At 43.5% G+C, this 26,067-nt stretch overlaps 1 protein-coding gene across 1 annotated transcript; it reads right to left on the bottom strand.

The window, feature by feature from the left end:
- Window positions 1-37: 37 nt before the first annotated feature.
- On the bottom strand, window positions 38-21,964 carry MRPS18A (mitochondrial ribosomal protein S18A). The gene is made up of 6 exons (XM_054280049.1): window positions 21,860-21,964; window positions 21,656-21,687; window positions 18,089-18,193; window positions 10,112-10,235; window positions 9,281-9,347; window positions 38-693 (listed from the first exon to the last, which is right to left on the bottom strand). Exons 1-6 carry the CDS (start codon window positions 21,957-21,959, stop codon window positions 549-551), a joined length of 573 nt encoding a protein of 190 aa, XP_054136024.1. The 5' UTR covers window positions 21,960-21,964; the 3' UTR covers window positions 38-548.
- Between the last annotated feature and the right edge of the window lie 4,103 nt (window positions 21,965-26,067).

The following is a 26,067-nucleotide window of genomic DNA, read 5'->3' as shown; positions in this document are numbered from 1 at the left end:
TAAGGGGACACATAAGATACACACACCTGTTTGCCACAGGTGTTCTGCTGAAAATTATGGATAGAATAGATGATAATAATAAAAAAAAATTAATTTCAGTAGTCAGTAACAATTTCTGTTACTGCTGAGAAAATACAGTGCTGCAGAGAAATTTTTCTTCCATCTGTGTCACAGGTACAAAAGCCCAAATGAGGCAAATCTGACTTGAAACACACCTTAATGGGGAAACACCAGTCACTGCTGGGAAGAGAAGGAAACATCCTTTTTTTACAAACCTATTTGTGGAACATAAAGAAACAAAAGCCTACAGATCCTTTCTGGCTTTGAGGTAGAAGTCTTTGACCCCTGCTTTTATCAAATCATCCTGCACACTGAACTTTGCTTTGATGGCTCTTGTATTCTCCCAGAGGAAAAGATTACAGCTGGACACAATATAGAGTACTAAAGACAATTTTGGAATAAGAAAATTGGAGATATTGACAAACTTGAGAAAAACCCCAGCAGAACAGTGGACAACATGTGCTTACTGACTATGCTAGTTCTGGCCACTAGTGGTTTAAACAGAGAGGCTTTTGTGTATATTTGATATTATCCTTCAGCAAAGGGTGTCCAACTGGATAGGGCTTTTTGCACCACTTAGGGCCCCTCTTCCAAATGGGCTTTGCAGATCTGACGGACCAGCGGGTCAGGTACCTGTCAAAACAACACAAACACATTTCAGTTTGAGACTGATCACTGAGAAAATGTTCCAGCTGAAGCAGAAGCAAGGCACTATAGCCTTTGCCTCCCTAACATGCATTTTTATAAAAGGAATAACCATGAGCAGAGCTCCCTCATTTCAGAAGGGACCACGGGAAAGGAATTTTTGTTTGTTTTGGAATTTCTAAGCTCATCTCTCCACTGAACCCACTGGCACCTGCTTGCTTCCATTTTCACAGAACAAACCAGGTGTAGTCTCCAGGCTGCTGGCAAGTTGTCCACCTGCAGCTAAACAGGAGTGCCAAATCCCTTCATTGCAACTAAGTCCAAGACTGAATGTGTGCAGCCTCTAGGGGAAGTGTTATTTCAACAGCTGGTCTCAATAAGGTAAACTAATTACAAAGGCTAAATTCTGTGAGAAAGCTTCTAAAAACGAATACATTTACTTTGGGGGGATAATTAGCTATTACATCTGCATGCAATGGGTTTCTGGCCTAGTCTTGTATTTTTATATCTCCATATTTGCTCTAGTGTTCTCCGTACGATGCTATAAGAGCTTGCTAGTGCAGGAAGTCAGCACCCACAGTGTAAGAGGTATTAAAATGGAATTATCATCACAACTACAAATCTCTGTGAAGAGCAGAGTCTGGCAAATATCCTCTGCTTTTTACCATTTGAATTTTTAGACTTGGCTTTGCAAACAGGCAGGGGATTTCAGATCCAGAATCAGTTACTGGAAATCTTACCCTGTGGCTGGGTGGCCTGGAGTTTTGTTAGGCTTTAAATCTTTTGCTACCAGTAGAGAGGGGAATAGAGGTCCTTAGAGAAAGAGGAGTCTTTTCAGACAATGAAGATCCAAAGTAAAACCTTAGCATAATCTGCACAAACAATGCTCCAACAAATTAGAATTTGGAACAGACTGATAAACTTTGTCCAGCGATGTTTGCACGCCTCTGTTGAGTAATCCCATGGTCTTAATGTAACCTCAATCACTCATCCTCTCCACAAAAAGCTTTGTTACCTTTTATTTGCATCGTGCAAATTTGAGATATTAAGAACTTTGGACAGAGACATTTGTTTGAAGGCATTTGGCACATTCCTGAGAGCTACAAAGAAAGCCTGCTATGCCAGGCAGCTACAGACTGCAGAACAGCAGCCCATTTAGCACTTTTCTTCCTCAGTTCTCCCTAATAGCACAAACTGAAAAATTAATCACATGTGGAGCTTTCTGCCTCTGAAATCAAGGCACTTCCAAAATGCTTTGCTTTGAGGACTTTATGACAGTTAAAACAGCTAGAAGCACCAGCAGGAGGGGTCTGGGTGATGACACATAGCAAGATCCAGCCACTTGTTTTCCTATGTGTGCATTAAACTCGTCCCTTCTGACCTGTAATGCTATGCTAGTGCATTAGTGGAATCCCTTGCATAACAGCATTGGGACAGGAAGTGGGAGAGACTTTCCTGTCTCTAATTTCACATGCAAGGGGAGTTCAGAGAGACCAAACACAGTCCCTAGTTTGGAATGTGGCAAAGGACCATGGCAAGACAGCTTCTTTGGGAGAAGCTGTAGAGCTATTAGATGAGCACATGGGCTAGGTCTTCCTTTTCATATTCCCCTTCCTGCAAGGGGGGTGCTGTAGCACAAATTTTGCTATTGCAAGACTACACTTACAGAAAAGGAGGGAAAAAATCCCAAATTGTTTTAATGCATCAATGTGCCAAGTGCAATTCTGGTCACGTGTCCACACGATTACGGGAAAGTGCTCCTGTGATAATAAATGATCTCACTGGGAGAGTAGTGAATGTGTGAATGTGAGATACACATCAATGCTGCATGCAGGTTTAGACAGACAGTGGCTTTTTAAGAAATCCCTCTGTTTCTGTGTGGGGGCTGGAAGTGCACACCCCAATTCTGCATAGGAAGGAGGATTTAGTAATGGCCTGATTTTAAAGCTTTTGTTATTTCTCTTTTGAGCAGGTCTAATCCAGCCCTCTGGTCCAGGCTTTTGGCTTCCTTTGGGGACTGCAGGCTGGGGCTTTTCATTGTTAGCTGAAACAGACATTTGGACGCTTTCCCTTCCTGGAGCACATTTGCTTTTAGGGCTTTTAATACTTGCTTTGTCCCAAACTCAAACTTGTCCTATTTTGTTTGCTGCCTCCTTTTTTTTTTTTTTTTACCTTGATTCAGCAGTGCAAAAGCCTGATGCCTGGGAGCAGTCAGCCTACAAAGTTCCTTCTCCTCTTTGACTAACTCCGTTTCCTACTATTTCACAGATTTGGGGTTTTTTTTTTTCTGTGAGTAAAAACAATCCACAAAACTCACAGAGGAGAGCTTCAAAGCTCAGCACACAGGACTTCCCTACAAACTGTGCCATCCATGTAAGGTAGGGCACACCCTTTTCTCACCAAGTGTCCCTACTTTTCTTTGTATCTAATAAAGTTTGTCTTGGGGAGTTTTTATGATCACCTACAAACACACACTGGCAGAGTGTTTGAATTTTCTCGAGTAGCTGAAGGTTGTCAAGACAGACTTTTCAGGTGGATGCCAAATGAGGCTGGTCCACAGTGTCCTCACCTGTCACTTCAGCGTGCACAGCTCCCACTCTAGGCAAAGGGGACATAACTGCCAGTCCTGGGAATTGTGACTCACCTCAGGGCTCTGCTTGCCCCCTTGACTAAGGCAGGGCCCTGAGCAAGAACAAGAATTCCTGGACTCCAAGTGCAAAAAAACCGTGATAGGAACTCTGGTGGGATTTCCCTGATGGGAAATGGCAAGATATAATCAGGATGGAAACAACTGTGGTTAATTCACCTGCAGTCTTTGTAATAGCCTAAAATCTCTGTAGCATGTGGAAGTCTGTTTTCATGGATTCTATTCAGTGGGCAGGCCTTCCCACTTGAAGGCTGCCACTTCAGACCTAGGAGTAGGCACAAGGCTTTCATGTGCAGGGTAAGGGAAATGGGAAAACCACATACACAGCTCAAGCAAAGGCCATGTTGGTACAATTCAAGCCTGAACTTCTGAACCCTCACTGAATTTTTTCAATATGGCTTTTGTTTGGATTAAGAGCAGAAGGCAGAGGGCTACAGACTGCAGGAAGCACTCGATCAAAGCGCTGGCGAGACTGCCTCCTCCCTGCCACATCCCTTCCCATGACACCTCTTGGCTTTGCTCACCTGCAGCCCCTCTGGCTCTTTGCTTTTGAGTACACATGCTATGCACAACACAGTTCCCATGCAGATGAGAGGAACCACATGCTGCTGGAGTGAAATGCTGATAGCAGGGAAACCAGATTCTGCTCCCAGGGACGAGAGGTGTCCACAGAGCCTGAGAACTTTGTAATTCATGAGGAATTTGTAGGGAGCCTGCCTCTTGCTTAACACAGAACAACTCCTCCAGTTCAGGTGATGCAGGCGGGATTGACTAAGATACTATCTGTGCCAAGTTATGCTCTTCCAGTAGGAAGCTGGAAATGGAGAGGCAGCTGAGCACTCAAAATCAAGTACTCCATAATCTTACAGCACCTCTTGCTGACAGACCCCAGAGTCAGGGAACCTGTGATATCCCCTCGTCCTTTTGGATAGGGAACAACTTCACAACACAGTGTTGTGTTTTAACCAATACTCTGGACTTGCCAGAAGAACATGAGTGCTACATTCATATTAAAAGAGCATCTAGATGCTGGCCTGAATTCAGGGACTGTTCTGGATAGACTGTTAGTCCACATTTTCCATGCAAAAACTTCCATGCTGAAAAGAAAACTGCTGAGCTATTCAGGTTTCCATTACTGAAAGGAAGACGTTTGACCTACAGCTGAGCTTGACTGTTTCCCAAATGGTTCTGGTGTGTGGTGGCCTGCACATACATTACTCTGCAGTATGGGAACAGTCTGTCACCCTACACAATGCTGGTGAAATTGCTTAGAATTTCCTCAGCCTCACAGGCTAGTGAAAATATTTTGTTGCTGCAGCACTTAACTGGAACATGCCAGGCTGGAGCATGAACAAATGCAGAAATAACAGCAGGAAGTTTTGAAAGGGAGAATACAGGCTGAGGATGAGGGAACAATCCTTGGCTGCGTGACAAATTCGCTTGAAATGATCCCCTGGAAAGAGTGAAAGCCCCAGACTGGGCCAAACATGAGAAAAATTAACTGTAGGGAGTAATTCTGCATTGACAGGGTAAACTTCATTTGTTTTCAATGTCCAACTTCTGCACACAAATGATACATAAGAGAAGGTGAGGACATGAGACTCAAGAGTTCATGGATGATGAGGGTTACTCCCACGGCCAATTCTTCAAAAGCAGCATAGCTAGTAAAGAAGTTAAGTGGTAACATTCATGAGCTATCACTGTCAAAAATGAATCAGGCAGAAAGCAAAAAGGCAAAGAACTGAAGTCCAAGAAATGAGAAATATCATGGCAAGTCTCACCTGGACAGTGTTCCAACTGCAGAGGATAGAAGAGGGAGATTTGGAATGCTCCCCAGTTGAATTCTGACCACAAGATGCTCTTATATATCTCCTACCACCCTCAGCTTAGCTGATCACAAAGCTTAGCATTTCACTTTCATCTTCTGCCTTCTTCTGCAGTTCCCAGTCTCCTCCTCTGTGTTACATTACATCATGGATGAACGTTCCATACTATGCTAGACAGCTATATAACCAAGTACAAGGCAGGATTTGCAGGTCAGATATTCTCAAAGCATTCTGCTCCTCTTGAATTCCAGTAGTGGAAACAGGATAAGGAGATGGAGTGGGTAGAGGAAGGCCAGCTGCCAAATGACCCAGTGCAAAGCAGGGAAATCCTTATCGCTTCGCAGAGAAATCTGGGGCATGTAGAAGGGAATGTCCAAAGTTCGTACAATTGAGATAGTACAACCAGTTCAGAAAACAGAGCAGGAATTCTGCTTTTTGGAAAACATCACTGAATAAGCACCAGAAGAGCACCTTCTTGAGAGGCAGAGGGGTTCTGCATGATAAATCCACACTTCACAACACTAAATCAATGGCACGTCAGCACCCCTGACCCTTGTTAAAACAAGGCACTTTGCTGATAGCTCCACATGGAGGCATGATACCTTTTAATCCCAGCTAGGTGCTAGCCAGTGCATGCCAGACTCTTTGGATTTGAAGCAGGCTCACTTTAATCAGGGCGACTGTGACATGGGCCACACATTCTGGCCAAGACAGCCACAACTGCAGTAAAAATATAACTGAGGAACAGCTTTTTTTTTAGTGCTTTCAAAAGTATACATTAATGCAGCTCCTCAGTTCTTTATATACTTCCTTAGTACATTTGCCCAGGAGCCAGAGCTCCTCCTGTGTAGCTGGCCTTAGACAATGCACACATTGTCTAAGGGACACATCAGTTTTTCATCAGGCTCATTTGTCCCTCTTTTGGCAACAAATGAAGCTGCTCTCAAAAATACTGACACAGCCTTGGAAGAAGCCTGGCCACAGGGAGCACCAACCAGAACTTTGCCAAACAAGCAAAAAAATCCAAGAGATGGCTCATCCAAATGAAGTAATCTGCCAGACTTCAGCCAGGCCAGAGTTGCTGCTCCTAGTCTACATGCAGTAGTTCAATGCTCTGTATCATGGCAGAGGCACTGGGCTCTGAGTCCCAACTGACACTGAAGTGATGAATCTCCTTCAATCTCAGGGGGTGTGAGTGGAATCAGTCCCTAAGGCTATCTTGGGCTTTAGTCCTGTCATTCTAGCCATTGATGGTGTAGTATGTCAAGAGCTCTACCATGAGCAAAACATTCTTCACCTCAGTGTAAGATGGCAGGCAGCTCCCAGACACAAATTCCCACAGAAGTGTGTGAGGTAACATCTGGAGTAGACAGCGACTTCTCAGAAGCCCTTCCTTTACAAAAGTGAAAACTTTCTCCATTCAGAGTAAAGAGACAGACAACAGATTACTTACATTACCTGTGCTTGTCTTGGAAAAGCTTTAACAAACAAATAAAAAACATATTATGAGGCATCTCAGTTTCTCCCTGTTGACATTCCCAGGGCCATAGCAGCAGTGCAGAAAGGCACTGCTACCTCTCATCTAAGCAGAGTGGTAAAGATGGCTAGAACAGCCAATACAGTGATCTCAAAAAGAGATGAAGCTCAAAGATTTGGAAAACACATCACTTAACTGTGTAATGCACTGCCTGCTATAATGGGCTCTCTTTAGATCCTCTTGATGTCTTCTTGGCACTTAAAAATCCAGTAGACATAAACACAATGAAGGAACAAGCTAAGCCAGGTGAATAGCCCTGATATTACATGGTTAAAGGATGATGCAGACATGTTCTGATGGCATTGAACAAGGCAGCTTGTTTGACTCCAGAGTTCAAGCCCACTTCTGCCCCCTTTCTCCCCTGTCAGTTCACTTGCATTTAGCAGCACCACAGATTGAGTGCTTCCCAAGTTACTGCAGACTCACAGGAAGCTTTGGAAACAAGTACAGAGGCAAAGACAAGGTAAGCTTGGACAAGTCATTTATGTGGGAAACTTCTGATAAGAGCTCTGGCTTCATTCCCAAAATAAGTACCAGCTAAATGACTTCAGTCATTCAGCATGTGGGTGCACTTCAGGCTAGAGGAAGGAAGCAATTTGTAACTCCTGCCTTATGCCATGCCAGCTCCTGCTCCAGAGAGCAATGAGGGAAGTGCAGGTGGGGGTTCACATGGTCAAAATTCTTACAGAATGGCCAAGATTTTGCAAGGCTCCAAAACACAGAGCTTTCCCCTTCCAACAGGCTGATAAGACACTATCATGAGGGACCAGGAGAACAGAACTCCTGAAGTACTCCTGCACTTTATCCTTATTTTTGGGACGCATTTGTATAGTATCAGCCCCACCATCAAAACTTTCAATCCCATTTCTTGATCTTATTCTCTTATCTCCACTCAGACCCCAAGGTCTGCCTCCTTCAATGCTACTCCATATTGCCAGCAAACAGCTCTGATCTCTTTTTCTAAACTGCCTCCACTGGCCTGCTACATTCCCTCTTTGGGAAGAGAAAAACAAGGGTAGTGTAGGGAGAGGCTAGCAATGCAGTAATCTCTTAATTTAATTAATTTAGAGGTGTAGCACACCTACTTGCATGCAGAATGTATCCGGAGGTATTCATTCTTTGTTCTTACTAAAGGTCTGTAGAACAATTTGTAAGAGACAGGGCATCAGATCTGGAGTCCTGGTGTGATTTCAGCAAGATACTGCATTTATCATTTCCAGTCTCAACCTGCTACTCAGGGTTGCAATGTGAATGCTAACAAGATAATATGCTCCACCCCACAGCTGCCAGATAAGACAGAGATACTAAAGAATACTCAAGACTCGTAAGACACAAGGAAGAAGTTATTACAGTTGAAGTATCTGATGGCTACAGGGCTGCATCAAATGTAGGGTCCTCTAATTTGACCCTCACTGATATCCATTATGCAGCTTGCCAGCATTTCCAGGAGCCTCTCTCAAATCTCTACTGTAGTCAGACCTGAAATGCAGGAGCCTCCAGCCTTGCAGTCTAAGCTCTCCCAGCGACAGCCCCATGGCCTCTGGTAACCCCACGGTTTGCTAATGCGAGGTTCGTACACGGCTCTGACATCCCCATGGAAACAAAGTGTGAGGTTATAAACAGGGGATTAGCACCTCCAAGCGCCCAGCACGGAGCAGGAGGCGGCTGCAGGCTTTCCCTTTGCCCACCAAAGGCCAGGGGCCATTCAGGTTGGGGAGGGGGAAGAGCGGGCAGAGGGCAAATCGCTGACTGGAGGAAACCAGAATGGGGCAGAAGGGAACAGGCCTGTGATGGGCCCCTGCTGCTGCTCAGCCTGCCCTCCTCACTGCTGCTATCACTGCCTGGGGGGCCAAACAGGCTAGGAGAGAAGGGACTGCTCAGCCTGCAGAGAATAAGGTTCAGTAAGGTCTCACCAATGTTCCCAAGCACCTGAAGGGACGGTGTAAAGAAGAGAGGGGAGGGCTCTCCCTCGTCACTGGTGCTCAGTGACAGGACAAGAGGCAATGGGCACAAATTAAAAAAGAAATTATGTCTGAATGTAAGAAACACTACCTTGTATGAGGCTGGTTCTCTGGAACAAGCTGCCCTCAGAAGAATCTGGGGAAGGTCTATCCTTGGATGCACTCAAAACCTGGCTGGACATAATTCTGAGTAATCTGCTCTAGGTGACTTGGCTTAAGCAGGGAGCCTGGACTACACAATCTTCAGAGGCCTCCCTCTTCCAACCTCAGCTACTCTGCACTGCTGTGACTCAATCTGTGGCATCCTCTTGATGTGACTGCCTTACTGATTTTAGTGATGAGGAGGTGAGCACAGCTAAGGAAGGGCAGGCAGACACTAACATGTGTGGCAGTTTTAATCTTGTGTGAATAAATGGTTTATATGAGATACGACTTGTCCTTAAAAGACTGCCAAGAGAATATTGTGACCGATCTTCTCCAAAATCCTGAGTACACTTTATGAACCCTGCTGCCTGAGGCATTTCTCACCCAGTTGTAAGGAACTGCTTTTCCCTTTCCAATTTATTCCTGAATAAGAGAAATGTGGAAAGACAAGACTATTCACCTGTTCAGCTTGGGTTTCTTGGGAACATGCCCTTCAGGAAGTGGAGGCCTATGGTTTGGCAACAAACCTGAAACAGAAAAAGATGTGAGAATATTTTGCAGTGTCTCTTTGCTTCTATTGCATTCAGAAGTCACATTATACCTCATAAGCCAGGCAATAGCACAAGAAAAGCTCAAGTACATTACAAAGGGTATTTTATCTTCAGTCACTGCTGAACCCGCACCCCAGCCAGAGAAGCTGAGAAGTTGTGCTGGGTAGAGGAAGAAAATATACACTAAAGACACTGTCACTTGGGCTAATCACAGTGGCTTTTACAGAGGACATGGGCCACTGGTGTCCCATCAGATTCCATCTCCAGGATGGAAAATCTGACTATTAAAATTCTCAGTCCATTTAACTTGGATACAACTCAGGTACCAGGCACAAAGATCAGCACAATACTCTTGACTGTGTCAACCTGGGAAAAATAAAAAAGTCATCACATGGCAGATGGCAGAGTTGCGTGTTACTAATGGGGTAGGTCAAGCTTAGGTAAATCAAGTAATTTCAGAAGCAGGTGTTTAATCATTAGTTACTGGAGACTGAGCCATTTCCTAGATCTTTCTGCAACACTTGTCTCATCTACAGGGATAAATGTCTTCTGTCAAGGCAAGAGTCAGGACACAGAGAAAGCAGAACAAGTAGTCTCTGTTCCATCACCCTGTCCCAGCACTTGGACCATAACAAGTTTGCTGGGTGACTGGACAATGACATCTCACTGAGCTATACCAACTGGGCAAGAGACCCCTCTCAAAGGGTTCAGTAGGTACCCTACAGTCAGGGGTTGTGTACCTGCACGGTGAGCCATCTGCACACACACAGCAACCTTCTTGTGCTCCTCCAAGCAGAGGCCTGTGACCCTTCGTGGCAGCATCCCTCCATCTGAACGGATAAACTGACTAAGCAGCAAGACATCCTGAGGGAGAGAGAAGGGCAAAACCATCAGTTCTCCAGCTACCTTCACTGCTGTGACTGCAGGTGTTGTGCTGAGCCTTGTGTTGTGTACAGAACTCAAAACAATGTAAAACAAACAATGATTACTCCCTACGCATTTTGTCTGCAGCTTGGCAACAAGTGGCTTTTGCTTGCTGTCACTGCCTGCCAGTTTAGCTTAGTAAGGTCACTCAGATGGTTTGAGTCTTCCCCTGACTTCACTAGTGTAAACACATGATGTCAGCTGCAATCCCTGCTCCTTCACTGTTTCACTACTTGCTCCAAGATTCTTGCTAAGATAATGTGTCCTAGGTACTAAGAGTTGCACAAGACCTACAGATGCATATTGTTTACACAACTTGAAATGCCATCACAGCTGCTGTCCTAAAGTTCACAGATATGTTAGATCACCTCTGACTCCCTCCTTGTTCCCTCAGAGCAGGACTGTTCTCTGCTATATCCTCTTCAAACTTTTATCTAGTTTCCCATAGTGGAGCTTCCCTCAGGTCTCTCCAGAGGGGTGGAGAGCAGGGAAATGGTCCAAGATGTTGCATGAGGAAGCTTTATGTAAGAAAAGAATATGTGCTGATGAGAAAGGACTAATAGGATAAATTGCTGCAGTCAGTCCTTCAACTGTGCGTGCATTAGGTGGGGCTGTGACAGTCATGGTGCACGAAAAGAGCACTTGAAGCATGCTGAGGGCTCGTCTGTGATTCAAGAACAATTTAGACTACACTGCTGTTGACCTTTACAATTAAAAACCCTAGCCCTTTTAATAAAAACAATTTAAAGGGATCTCTAAGATCAGATAGTATCACAGGGCTGGAATGACAAATTTTTAAACACAGCAGCAATAGCTGTTGCACAAGTGTCCCATTAACTGTACACAGTACAACAGCCCAGGATTCAGATCCATGCTCTCCATTTCCACACCAGAGCTAGATACCCCTCAAGGGGGTATCCAAAGATACCCCTCAGGCCCATATAAGCAGGCATTCTTGACATCCTGACATCAGCATAAGTTGGCCCAAATGGACTCCAGAGACTTTTCCCACTTGTTATTTCCCCTTCAACAGACTTGTTGAGAGTTTACTTCTCCACGGCTGTTGTAAGTATGTTCCTAGGAGGCAGCAGGACCATGCAGAGGCTGCCTGCAGGCTGAGGGGAGCAGCCAGCAAGCGAGCATCCTGACAGAGTGAGTTCAAACGGGGCATGGCAGAACTTTGCACCCCTCAGCCAGGGCAACAGGCAAGAACAAAGAGTACTTGTTGCTTTCCATGTTGGGTGATCCTGACTGCCAGTTCACAGATTCACAGACCTGCTCCTAACCCCCCACCCTTGCTGTTCTACAAAGAGCTCCCTGGAGCATTCTTACCTTCATTTACTGGCCTTGCAAAAGCAAATAATCATGAGTGAATATAAAGTGAGTATTCAGAAATCTAGGTAACCAGGAATTATTTACCCAGCCCACTGCATGACACCAGCTCAGCTGTCAAGGGGGCTGCTGGAATTTAGGACGCCCTTCTGGTAATGATGGATTCTGACAGATGCTGTCATAGAATCATAGAATGGTTTGGGTTGCAAGGGACCTTAACAATCATTGAGTTAATCCCCTCCCTTGCCCTGATGGGCACTCTTTGTTTGATGCAGCTCAGGACAGAAGTGTGTTTCTAGCCTATGAGTGCACATTGCTGGGTCATGTTCAGCCTCTCCTCCATCAGCACCCTCAAGTCCTTCCCAGGGCTGCTCTCCATCTGTTCATTCCCTGCCTGTCTTCATAGTGAGGGCTGCACTGACCCAGGTGCAGCATTTTGCACATGCTCTTGTTAAACCGCATGAAATTCCCACAGGCCCACTTGAACTTGTCCAGGCTCCTCTAGATGGCATCCCATCTCTCAGTTGTGACATCTGCAAGCCTCACAAAGGTGCACTCAATCCCTTTGTCTATGTCATTAATGAAGGTACTAAACAGAACTGGTCCCAGTGACTCCTGAGTCGCACCACTTGTCACTGATGTCTATCAGACCTGAGAGTAGTTGACCACTACTCTCTGGATGTGACTATACAACCAATGCCTTATGCATCTAAAAATCCAGCCATTGAGTCTATCTTCCCTCCATTTAGAAAGAAAAATATTGGGGACCACATCAAAGTCTTTACAGAAGTCCAGATAAATGATATCTAAAGCCTTTCCCTTGCCCACTGACGGAGTCACTCCATTGCTGAATGCCACTGGGGTGGTCAGGCAGGACCTGCCCTTGGTGAAGCCTTGTTGGCTGTACCAAATCTTCTCCCTGTCATCCATGTGCCTTAGCACAGCTTCTAGGGGGATGTTCTGTGATCTTCCTAGGCACAGAGGTGAGGCTGATAGATCAGTAGTTCTCAGGCTCCTCTTTCCTACTGTTTTTAAAAATGCATTCCAGTCACCTGGGATAAAATGCTGGTTACAAGTGTTATAGACAAAACATTGAGGGTTTTTATTTGTTTGGGGGTTCTGTGGTTTGTTTTTGTCCTTCCCACCCCCAATCAATACCAACCTCACTAATATCATGACATGCAGCTTCCCTCTTCCCATAGTTCTTGCTTTCTGCATCCACTTGTCTACACTGAACACATTCAGACTGATTCTCAGATCCAGCTCCTTTGAAAACATGCCATGTCCTGTGGGCCCGCTGACATTTAGACACTGACTTTAATACCTCACTGACACAAAATTACTGGCCAGGCACCCTACAGAACTACGCTGCATCCAAAGGAGAAAAGCCAGCTGAGCAACTAGCAGTGGGCTCCTGGGAGGCCATCCATGGTTAAAGGGAAGCAGAGTATCCCTCAGCCCAGCTAAACATGGCCCTGCCAGGGAGAACAGTAACCAGGGCACCTCATGGTGCCAGCTGCACTAGCAGAAACTGGATGGAGGCCAACCAAAATGTCCAAGAACACTGACTTTTGACCACTCCTGAAATACTGGACTGGATTCAGGAAACCAGAGCAGGACTCTATCCCCCTTTTTCCTCTTTTTTAGCTGTCTGGATCTTCAATTTGCCAACAGCTCAATCTGCCATTTAGCACATAACACTTCCCTAAGTGAAAAAGGACCGTTCAGCTCTAAGTACCTAGAAAGAGAAAAACTTGCAAGACCATGCTACTAGCCTGCTGCAGTACTCTGTGGAGAAGAGAAGGAAGAAAGCTGATGGCAAATTTGAGGCAGTTTCAGTCTTTGCAGCCATGAAAGCCTAAGTAGGCCACACACTCTTTTGAAGGGTGTGTGTGTGGTCCAAGTGATTTCTCATATTACCACCACACCTCATGGAGTCACAGCCTTGTTATCAAGTGTTTCCATGCAAAGGGGGTGGTGGGAAGCAAATGGAGATAATATTTTTTTTCTCCCTATGGGGGAAAAAAAAAATCAAGAGAATCTGTTCTCTGTTATCATCTCTGACCAACAGTGTCACCAACTGACCAACACCCTGGTGTGGCAGTCATTTCTTGACTGAAATCATCAGTCATGTCCCAGCTGCTACAGCTCCAAATCACAGTCACGCTGCTTGGCTCAAAATGCTGCACTCTTGACCAAAGGTTTGTCCATTTCTGAAGATTCCCCATAGTTAACAGGCCAGGTGCCTCTCCCAGAATATTCACACAGATGTATCTTACCACTGGGACAAAGCAGACAGGTACAGCCAACTTCATGGGGCAGCTGTGGAGGGAAGTGAACAAGTACATGGAGCGGTCAAATTAAAAAATATGTCTGGCAAGTTCTCATGGTGCCGTCATGTTCCATGAAATTCACATTTTGTGCTAGTGGACAGCCAAGCCTGTAACCACTGATTTGCTTTAATCACTGGACAGCTCCCATGAGGCTGGATCCAGATTCCCACCCCTGTAATCTGCAGCATTTGATGAAAACAACTTGGACTGAATTAATCTAGGGCTAATAGGCAAAGCCTGCAGTTCGATTTCCCCTAACTGTTGCCAAAGCAAGATGACATATTTACTGCCTACTCAAACTAATGATGTTTGAAGTGGATAAGGGGGGAAAATGAAAAACAAGTTTAGCCTCCACTTCTAAAAGGGCTGGACAAACTTCCTAGATGGAGCACTATGTACCACATATTCTTGTGAATAGATGGTAACCAAAATGCAGAGGCACCTGCATTTTAATGTCTGCAGACACTTGGAAAAGCAGGATCCTTGAGTGACACGTGATTCATTAAAACTTTTATTTACTGCAAGAACAGTTCTATCTGTGCAGCCAAATTACTACTGGGCTGTATCAGACAAGTCTGTCAGTCATTATTTCCAGTTATACAAGAATCTAGTTTTTCCTCTCTCCCTTACTCCTGGGAGCTGTACACTATTCTCCACACATTTTGTAAAAGTGCAGGTTTCAATCCAATTGCATTTGTACAATGACCAAAATAATTTTTTTCTCTCTGATGGATATGAAAAAAAAAATCAACTGAGATCTCAGTTTCACTGGACAGACAGACACATATAGACCACAAACTGTGGGAATTTATATATTAAGCTCTGTTATCCTGAGCCACACCAGAGGATCAGGATTGAACTAGGAAAGACAACTGCAGCCCTCTACACCCCAGCTGAGGCAGGTTGGAATCACGACCTGCTAGGGCTCACAATGCCTGTTCAATTGATTAATGACTCTGGAGACACTGGTCCCCCAGTTCCCTGACAGCCAGAGTAACTCATTATGCCACTACTTTAGACTGTGCTAGCTGCACAGGACAAAAGGAAAGTCCTGTGAGGTCATATTACTCAACTCCCTCAGGGGCTAATTCAACACTTCCCTTTTCATAGTGCCTCATTCAGTCCAATTACAAGCGTCCCAAGCAAAAAAGCTCACACTTTCCTTTCTGTGCAACAGACTGATCTCAGCTTATCAATCTCAAAGGAACCACCATCTATTCCAATCTCTCACCAAGCTCATCTTATAGGTTATGCTGTATGAATTAGGTTATATCTTTAACAAAAATAGCTGCTCTCAATTTACAGATATTTAGGACAATTAACCATCATTGAGAAAAATGTCCCACTGTTTAATTGCCCACAGAGTTAAATGCCTGCACTTCACTAAAGCATCTCAAGATCCTGCTGCTCACCACAGCTGCAGCAGAGAATAAAATAGCAGAGAGTACTTTAGTGCAGAAAAGGGAGATTTTAACATTTGAAAATCCTGAAAATATGCAACTAGTACAAAGCATTCAAAAACATAAGGGACAAGTGAGAAGTGGTCTACCCCAGAACTCAAATTTCTCCTAGTTCTAATCAGCCCCACAGAGGGATGCTTCTAAATATGAGGTAAGAAATGTCTACAATTTCAAAATACCACTTCACAGTGCTCTCTTAGCTCTTTGTCCAGAAAGAGCACTGGATATATACACACTAGATGCACATGCATTCAAAATCTACATGACAGCTGAGACGAATCTACATTCATAGATTGCCTCCCAGCACCACAATTTCTTAGATAAGAAATTATCTTAGTAATGATGCTCAAGATTGGCTGCAGAATCTCTCTTCACATTTCGTTTTCTCTTGCCTCCTTCATACACAGTAGAAATCAGGATCTAAGAATCAAAGTGAAGTGTGGAAGAAAACTCATAATTTAGTTCACCCTACAAACACATGTAAAACTCATGTTTCACACTGTCTGTTGTGACCAATTTCTAATCCTGGAACTCAGACTCTACAGAATCACATTGTCTAAAATATCTTTGGTTCTTGATGGCATTATCTCTCCAGATACTCACTGGAGTCTTCTACCACACATGGCAGCAGGAACTGAATCTATGTAAGTCTACATGTGTGTTTCCAAGATGTAATCCACTGCCATAACTTATTTCATCCCTGAGCATCAGTTTACAGTTTCTCAATGGTTGTGAATGTGTGACTCACAGAAAGCTTTCTGTAAATCTCTAGAATTACTGAGTTTAATGATGCTGTTTATGTATTGCATTTATAAGTCACATAAAATGATATGGACCTTAAAAAAGTATTTTCCAGAGTAAGTAACAAGTTGGTTTTGATCACTACACAATTCAGTAACCATGAAAAAGAATTGCAAGGAATCTCCGCATTCGAACATGGGCCACACAAAACAGACATGATCCGGTTTTGTAGTACTTTACAAAATGGTATTTGTCATTTCACCTAATTTATTATGATCTGCAAATTCACTGTATATCCAGGTTTCCCATGTTGTTGAGAAACCAAGCCAGGAAACACTAAATACTCTCCTGCCCCCAACTTATTTCACTGTTTAATATTGTACCCAGCCTGAGTAAGAGTCACCAACAACATCAGATTCTAAATGTCTCCATTTCTGCAACACAGGCTTTGAAAGATACTAAATGTATTTCATTTACACCTCACATCTGTTGTTTCATCTGACTGGAGTAATTGCAAAATTGCAATTTTGTCTGGTACTATTGCTATATTCATATTCTTCATAATTCATGAGTCTTAATTAGTCCTATCCAACAGGTTATTTGCTTTTACTCCTAGTTGACACCTTTTATTTAGAATTTGCAATGTTTTATTTACCAATCAGCAATCACCAGCATCATTCTCCCTCCCCTCTTATCTGCTTAGGATGCCATTTGCAGTTTTCAAACCATTTGGTGATCCCCCAAAATTATTTTTTATGCTTTAAAAAAATCCTGTGAGTGAAGTAATGTATTTGTTAGCTAATTCCTTCAAGACTGTGAAGCAACATGCAATCCAGGCCTGCTGGTCTGTACCTAATTCAAAGCTTAAGTTATTTCTGTATATGTTTTTCCCCGTTGTTTTACATTTGCAAATTGCCATCAATATACAGATAGTAAAACATAATTTTTCCTTTGCATATGTGCACTAGGACTACACACAAGCAGCACAGTCATTTTGCAACCAAAGTGGCTTTCAGTCCCCTTCTCCTCTCAATAATGGACTTTCTCACAAACATTTCTTTTTCTTCAATGTATTTGTATCCCCCTCTCTAATCCTATTGACATTAGCTTATTCGGAGTTTTCTGTTGCCTTATCTTAGTAACAGCATGTTCCTGTCTGTTTTTCCTCTTTTCTAATTCCAGTGTTGGGTTTTGAGCATGCAAGGAGGTAATTTAGTCCTTTTGTAAACTCTGTGTCTGAGTGACCTCTTGTAAAGTTACATTCTGCATCTGCTATATCATGCTTCTTATTCTGAAGCATTCGTGACTGTTGTGCTTTTGTTTTATAGCACTACAGGATTTCCTTCCCATATTCTAGGTTTAGTGTTAGTTATCCCCTCCTTAGTTAATAAACTTCTCATTAGCATTTCCGGCAAAATGCTTGAATAAAACCTGGGTTTTTTTCTTGCAATGTAAGTAAAAATGTATGCTCCTTCACACTCAAAAAGAGTTTTAAAAGCTGTATGAAACAGTTACTAACTTAGTGAACAATGACAAATGAGAAATCACAGTGCTTGGAGTCATATAAATGACCTGGTCAAATCTTCTGGCCTCTCTGGAGCTAGGCCTGTATCCACTGACTAAATGCTACATTCCAGTTTGATTCTCTGGGAAGTGCAATGGTGAAAGACAGCTGGGCACAGAAGAGCTATGGCATTTCACATCAGATGGCCATGTGAGTAATTCCAAATCTCCTATTTGATACAAGATCATCCTTTTCCCCAGGAACACCATCAGCCAAGGCATGCAATTACTGTGTGAAGCTCTTGGGGCACCCAAGAGAAGCAGAGCTGGAGTCAAGTATCTTTACTACACCCAGGAAAACTTGAGAGGGGCAGGTATGTAGATCTGAGAGCAATACCTGGAGGAATTCCTTCATTAAACTTACCACATAATCGTACTTATGCTTCAGGTTCCAGCGACAGATGGGACACTGGCCAGAGGGGTTTGGAGGAGGTGGTGCTTCAGCATCCTCTATAATTCTCCCTTCAATCTAGGAAACAATTCAAAGCATGCAATGATCAGGCACAGCTTACAGCTCCACCTGCACCTGTGACTCGAGGAATACTGTTCATTGAGTCCACAGTACGCTGACCAGTCCTGTGAGGATGTAAGGGGAACAGCACCTGCATCATTTAACTCACTTTTATAGAGATACAACAAGTCCTTTGGAATGCTTATGCCACAGACTATGGGGAGAAGGACAAATTCAAAGGGCATAAAAACCCTTCGGCAAATTCTTGTGTATGCTTTTCTAAACGCAAACTAGTTGACAATCAGTGTGCAGGTCTCATATTCACCTGAATTCCACTTATTGCAGTACTCTTGAACCATCATGCCTTGAAAGTGTAGAGGCCCTTTAGCCAAAAGCTTTAAAAGAACTTTTCTTCTGGGAATATGAGAATGCCACAGCATAGCAGATGCATATTATAGCTGAAAACATATAGGAGCTTGCTGGACTATAAATCACCAGCAGGGAAAACTCTGAGCAAAATTTAAATTTAAGAAAGGATAGTTAGGAAATGTCTGTGGGGCTTGTAGATTTATTTTATAACACCAATATTTTATCCCGTTTAATTCTCTGAACAATTCTTTTACAAGATTATAAAATTATATTTTGTACATCACTATAAAGTGCTGGCATCTAATACTCAAATTTTCTCACAAGTAACATGCAAAGAGATGTACAAGGTGTGTAAAGGAAGAACTTGACAAATTTGTTTCCTATTTATAGATGTGTTACAAATGCAAAGTCTATCTGCATGTGCACTTGTCTTTTTTTTTTCTTTTTTTTTTTTTCTTTTTTGAGGACTTACAAATGGAAACAAGAGCTATCTCAAATTGTACCCAAATGAAGAGAAAATAAAACTAAGCTCTTTTTTCTCCAAGATATTTTGGAGCTTCCTCTGGTCAAATTAAGATTAAAAGCCAATTCTGAACACTAACTGTCAGCCTCATAGTGTGCAAGCACCAGAGTTTGAAAAGAAAACTTGGGTGGAATGCAAGATTACTTTTAAGAAAACATCAGGTTCTGTGCCTGAAAACCTGGGAAGAGAAAAGCATGACCTTTCCTGTAAGTGTGCACTGGAAACTGGCATCCAGCTGAACTCACAGAACTATTTCATATGGCAGATTTCTGTCTTTCTGATGATAAAACAGAAACAGGTAAGTTACTTGTAGTTTACATCTCAGATCCTCAGACAAAATTGTCAATTTTTAAGTAGGATTCCTCCCCCCACAAGTACAACAACCAATTTTACAAAAACAAATACTTAGCTATGAATATAAGATGTAGGCCAGCATCTAATTTTCTAGTAACTTTCTTTCAGGGAAGCCAGTGTATCTTGATTCTTGCCAGTCTGGCTTCAGACTGTACTATGACTGTAATTCCATCTTGGAAATAAACAGAGATTCAGAATGCTACGTTAACATCAGTTTTTCTTGAGATAAATTTCAGTGTGCAAGTTTTGGCAATTACGTCCCAACTGCTGAGGACTTCTGTACTGTTAATCCACTCAGTTGCTAATTTTCTATTAAACATCTAAAAGGGAGTGTAGGGGCTCTACATTCTCAGTGTGCTGATTAAATCTGTATTTCTCTGGGATTTATCAACTGGTTCACATCAAACACTTCCTTCAATACTGATTAAAAACAAGGACACAGAAAGATGATCAGGGAAATATGGATTCAGGGAAGACTGATGTAGAATTGGCAGGATAAATGGAGTGACCAATGGATACACTGAGAAACATATCAGCCCTCTGTTTTGTAAATTTACACAATTTTTAACAACATCTTCCTCATCTAGGAGCATTGATGGATTCCAGACTCATGTTAGGATATTACACGGCAAATGTATCCAGATCACCAGGAAGAGTTATTTTCATAAAGGGCTCTGCTAATGTAATGCTTACTTTTTCTACTTCAAGCCTCAGTGAATGTTTTGGACTTTTGAAAATATAATTTACATCCCCTTTGAAACTGATTGAGTGCAAAATACAGCAATCCACTGAGTGTGTTTTGTTGGTGTGCATACTCCCCTTGTTGTTTTGGTTAAAACAACCTCAGGTCACACTTGAAAGCTCTTCTCTTCAGGTTTCTGGGCAAAGATTAGTAATTTTGCACTTGAAGGCAAGAAATAGATGCCTTCCATTGTACCTACTGCTACCCCTTAAACTTATTTTTTGTCGACAGTCTTAGGACATCTTGCTAACTGCCCATATATTTTAGATATGTAGTATCAAATAGAGCAAGTTTTCTGCTCCATGCAGGTTTCAGACATGACAATGTCTGCTAGCACAAATACAACAAAACTTTCAACAAAATATATTTTTGACAAAAATATTTAAGAGTTACAAAGGAATGAACAAGAAGATTTAGGATAGTCCATCTCCTTCCTATTATTTATATATACACAGATTAACATTTAAGTGCACTCTCTTCTAGCTGTTTCCCAATTCCTCCTTCACTCTCATCTTATTTATATATACATATATATATGCATGTATGTAAATAAATATATATAAAAAAAAATCGGTGTTATCTCTCTCCAACCAAGGCATACAGTGCTACTGCCATATGCAATGTGAGCAGAATAATGCAATCTCCTTTCCCCTTCAGTAATTTCTGTGCTTCTAAAAAATGACAGTTCTCTTTATAAAAGTATAACACATTACATGGTGCTAACTACGCAAAGTTCTAATTCTACTGCTTTAACCTTTTCCTCCCTTCCTTAAACTGTAGCTAAGAAGATGCTCTTCTTTATCAGTTACTTCAGAACTTCTGTTTCATTTTCAGGAGCAGTTTTCCTTCAGTATTTAAGGTCTTCCTTTGAAAACACCCCTTTCACACTATTTTTTTTTTTTTTACCACGTGTGTTATGAGATGTATCACCTGAAGCCAGTATGGCACACGCTGAGGTTAACAAACACAACACAGATCAAAAGCATGAGATGCGTGTGGCATGTAGGGGTACAGACACATCCTGCAATGCCACATCACACTGCCAGCGCAGGATGAAGTGCCAAAGCCACTGGCAATCTTCCCTAGTGCCTGTCCACACTCAAGACGATGCCAAATGGCACCAGTTTAGGAACAGAACCGTCTGAAGAATGGCCTCCAGTGTTTTAGACCCTGAATGCCTCTGGTCAGGGATTCCGACTTTACCCGGGCCGCAGCGAGGGGTTTGGTGCTCATGAGGGCTCTCACTGGAGGTACCTGTCACCAGCAACAGGTGACAATCCTGTCCTTTAGCAGCCAAACCCTCCACTGCTAACCTGCACTCGCAGCAAATCCCTACCCTGGCTCTGCATTCACACCCTGAGAGCTCTTTCAAGCAGAAAAGCGTCCCCGTTTCTCCTTTACTTGCTGGGTAGGGCACGGACACAGACATGGCTGAAGGAGGGAGAAGCCACAGCAGAGGCAGCTACCAAGGAAAAGGGGTGCAGGGACTTACTGTGGTCGTGTTGCCTTCAGTCACCTCCACGACTGCAAAAGAAAAAAGAGACGGGAAGCCACAATGAGACCCACGCAGCCTGCACGAAGTAGCATTTGGGAGGGTGCGGGAGGAGAGGGCAAATTACAGTGACCGCAACCATCTCTCAAGGACAGCGGCGAGGCAACGGGGCGCGGGGCCGTGCAGAGCCCCCTGCGGACTCACCCTGGCGGAGGGCCCGGGCCGGCGGCGTGGCCCAGCCGCTCCCCAGGAGCCCGGAGAAGATCCGCCGCAGCCCCCCGCGCAGCAGGCTGGGCGCCGCCATCTTGCCGCGGCCGGCGCTGCCGTCACGCCGCTTCCGCCGGCGGGGGGAGGCGGCGCTGCCGCCATTTCGGGGCACGTCCCGCCCGCCCCGGCGCCCGAGGGGCAGAGCCGGGGGGACAGGCCGGGAGGAGTGTGTTCTCCTTTCCAGCATCTTCTCCGCGGGGTGGTCCTCCTCAATGTTTTCTTTTGTTTCTTTTAAGTGTATTGTGGTTGGTGCTGGGCTTGGGTTTTCCTGTTTTGTTTTTTTTTGGTTGGTTGGGGGCTTGGATTTTCTGGCAGTTGTTTCAGCTCGGGATCACAGCACCACAGATTCAGCTAGGTTGGAAAAGACCTCTGAGGTCATCGAGTCCAACCCATGACTGAGCACCACCACGGGAACTAGACAATGGCACTGAGTGCCACATCCAGTCTCCTTGAGCACCTTCAGGGATGGTGACTCCACCGCCTCCCCGGCTAGCGCATTCCAATGTCGAATCACCCTTTCTGTAGAGGAATTCCTCCAGCTGTCCAACCTGAACCTCCCCTGGGCAGCCTGAGGTTGTGTCCTCTTGTCCTGGCACTGGTGGCCGGGGGAAGAGGCCGATCCGCACTTGGCTACGACCTTCTGGGAGTTACAGAGAGCGATAAAGTCATCCCTGAGCCTCCGCTTCTCCAGCCTAGACCCCCTCAGCTCCCTCAGCCATTCCTTACAGGACTTGTGCTCCAGACCCTTCACCAGCTCCACTGTCCTTCTCTGCACCCTTTCCAGCACCTCAATGCCCTTCTTGCAGGGAGGGCTCAGAACTGGACACAGCACTCGAGGGGTGGCCTCACCAGTGCAGGGGGACAATCCCTGCCCTGGCCCTGCTGGCCACACCATTGCTGATACAGACCAGGATGCCATCGGCCTCCTTGGTCCCCTGGGCACAGCTGGCTCATGTTTAGGAGGATGGAGGTAAATCTAGTGGTAGTGATGCCTTTGTGTTGTGGAAGCCTGAGCTACACTCCTGCCACAGCTCCTGAATCTCCTAGTTCTCCAGTGAGGGAAGGCTGAGAGGTAGTTTTACTTCAACTATATGGCTCCTCTGTTGGGATGGGCTCTGGAGTGCCTCCTGCATCAAAGAGGGTTTCAAGACAGCTGTGGGATTTGGGGAGGGGGTTTGTTTCGAATTACCACATCTGTATGTTCCAGGGATCCTGAGGTTCTCGCCTCTTCCTGCAGTGGTTTGTGCATTTCAGCAGGTGACAATTTGAAGCAGCGTGTTGCCCAGCTGTAAGTCTTGTAAACAGTCAGTCTAGTTTAAACACTTTTCCATTTTTGTTTGAATATCACTTGTCTTTGACAGTTTGAAGGCTGCTGACATCATTTTTCCCATCATCTTTCTTAGCATACCTCATCGCTTGACTTCTCACACCTGCCTTTGGTGCAAGGTAGCCTAGAGGTGCTGCTCAGACCCACATAGTCCACTGGGATTTCAGATACCAACAAACAATTTGTCTTAGATGATAATGCTGCATCTTCGTAAAGAGCGTACTTGAGTTGAACTGTACTTGAGAGCAAAGGTCATTCATGGAGTTTCTCCAAGTGCTTGTTTGTTTTCTGTCATTTCAACTCTTTAAAAAAATCCAGAAAGTGAAAACTAACAGAGTAAATTAAAATCACTTGTGACTCATGCACGCTGATGGACATTCATGCCATTCTGTTTCATAAGTGGTCAACAGTGTTTATCCAAGATGTTCTGTATGTTTTTCTGAGTTTGTATCTAAAATGTGGTGCAAAATGTAAACTGCAACATACACGTAAAATTTCTTGTAAAATATAATTTAATCTTTCTGTTGCAGGAGGTCCTTCCATCTCCTTCCTCTTGTGTGTTGCACTTGTTTCTTGTTATAGTCTACTTTGCAAATCTCTTTCAGTTACAGGTCTAAGCTCTCAACTCTGGGACTTTCCAAAGAAGTGGGAATGAAGGCAGGGCTTCTGTCCAGATTCTTGTGCTTTATGCCAAGCAGTGAAAGCAGGGCCATCCCATTTATTCAGAGAACAAATTGAGTAAGAATGCTTGCCGGAAGAGAACTCTTCCTCTCTCACCACTTTATGCTATATAATGATTTCTAGAATCAGGGTGATTTTCAACTTGTCCAAAAGCTTAAACATAGGAGCCAAACAAAATATTTACTGCCATCCAGTCTGGGAATTATTTCCTTATGAGGAGAAGGAACATCGCTGGGCACAGTGGTGTAGTGAAGTCACAATTTTATGGGTTGGTTGTTGTTTTCTTTTCTTTATAAAGTGAGTTTTATCCTAGGGGAAGAAACAACCTAACAGAAGAGTTTATTCAATGGCTTAAAATAAATGCAGTTTCTTCTGCTGGCTTTGTTGCCTCTTGTGAGTGGGAAAACTTAATTTTTGGGATGGAAATCAACAGTTAATAAGCACAGTGCTGGCTTACCATGGTAAAGTTATGTAGACAGAGGATTAGTGGCTGTTCAAAAATTTCTCCATGTCATTGGACTTTTGAAACAGATACTTAAGCAGTGGTGTGGCTTTTGGTCAGACAGAAGGAGACCAGCAACATGGTGGTAGTTCAAATGCAGTAAGTACTCCACTTGCTTGCCTCACCTTCAAACAAATGCTGTCTCTAAAGGAGTTTAAGCGACAAATAATTTAATGCAAAGAAGGAAGATTGTTGCATTCTTAAAAACCTGCATGCTTGGGTTGAGCTATTTGTCTCTTCTCCTGAGAATTTTTTTTTGTCTTGTGCATATTTCTGCAACTTTTAGCAGTGCAGACCATCGAGTCCCAAGGAGAAAAACAAAGCATGTGCCAATTTGAGTTGAAGCCCATAGTCTCTTTCCAAATTTGGAAATTTGACATATTTCTGATTTCTTGCAGATAATTTTTGAATGTGTTTATTTCATCAAGCCCTTGTGTTCAGGGAAGAAGAAATATAGCCCTGAATACGATGTCCCCGCACATGAGAGAAAATAAAGTGATTTTCTTGCTGTAAGCTGGTTAGCTGTAGTCTGTGATTTGTCAGCACTGTGGTGGGTCATCCAGTTTAGATAGAACTGGACGTTTCCAAGGAGCAGAATGCAATGTCACTGGCACTTGAAGAATTAGTCATTTTCCTTTTGAATAAAAATTGAACCTGTGGTCCAAAATGTGGATCTGGTCAGGAGCAACGAAGTACCGTATTTTACTTGAGAAACTTATGCCCCAAGTGCTTACAGCCTCCAGAGATTTTATGGGACTGTTCTCAAAGAAATTGTATTCTCTTGTTTGAGCTGCTTTGGGGTTACACATTGTCGATGTTCTGTAAGGCTCCATTTTTCTTTTCATACTAATCTGTGTTATGTTCTTGTCTGAAAATGGACTATGTTTTGTTATTTTTCTTATTTCTTCTAATGTATTAGTGTATCTGCTTCCATCTACAAAGAAACTTTTCTGGTCTTGTGAGCCTTTTCTGGTCCGCTGGATGTTAATGGATGACATGTATATTTGCTCCAGAGCCTTACCCATGCAAATAGCTTCTGAAGGCTGAGGCTGTTCCAACCAAACATGATTAAAAGTCATAGGAATCAAGATGGAAAAAGCTATTAGGTCAAGTAGTTCCCACACGCACCCCCAGGACCAGCGCAGGTTTGTTTCCAATGGTACATTCTTGGTGCTTTCCAGAAGGGGTCAGTGCAGGTCAGCGCTCACTTTGCATCCAACAGCCCTCCCCCCTTCTTGAAAAATTAGGAAACCTGAATCTGCTTACAAGTAGGTTGCAGAACGTCTAGAATTTATGTTAAAGTCTGTAGTTTGATGTTGGGCTATCAAAAGCCAAAGAAATGTGCTCAAATCCAACAACTGATAATCCAAGATTTTAAATGAGGGAAATTAGTAAACTCTTCAAAATTACTTGTTAGATATGTACATATATTAGATGATACAGATCCTGAGAACTGTTCTGGGGATGCTCGGCTGAAATGAGAGGGACACAGATTCACAGGTTTATCCTGGTGAGTTGTCCATACTTAGAAAGCACATATTACTATAATATTTTATAGTTACACAAAAGCCTGGATAGTTCAAAATTCTGATCATAAAAGACAAATGTGACAAAAACTCTCATGAGTCTAAATAA

This window comes from Melozone crissalis, unplaced genomic scaffold (assembly GCF_028551555.1).
Source record: "Melozone crissalis strain CALT ecotype California unplaced genomic scaffold, PUWL_Pcris_2 ptg000027l_1, whole genome shotgun sequence".
Taxonomy (NCBI): Eukaryota; Metazoa; Chordata; class Aves; order Passeriformes; family Passerellidae; genus Melozone; species Melozone crissalis.
Note: the sequence above shows the minus strand (reverse complement) of the source record. Positions and strands in the feature narration are given on the sequence as shown.

Bases quoted from the DNA above. Each gene is read 5' to 3' on its own strand.
- MRPS18A (XM_054280049.1), bottom strand. From the start codon at position 21,959: ATGGCGGCGCCCAGCCTGCTGCGCGGGGGGCTGCGGCGGATCTTCTCC. The intron at 10,236-18,088 runs GTAAGTTTAATG...TCTCTCCCTCAG, and splicing joins AGCATAAGTACGATTATGTG to GATGTCTTGCTGCTTAGTCA. The intron at 694-9,280 runs GTGAATAGTCTT...TTGTTTTGACAG, and splicing joins AAGAAACCCAAGCTGAACAG to GTACCTGACCCGCTGGTCCG.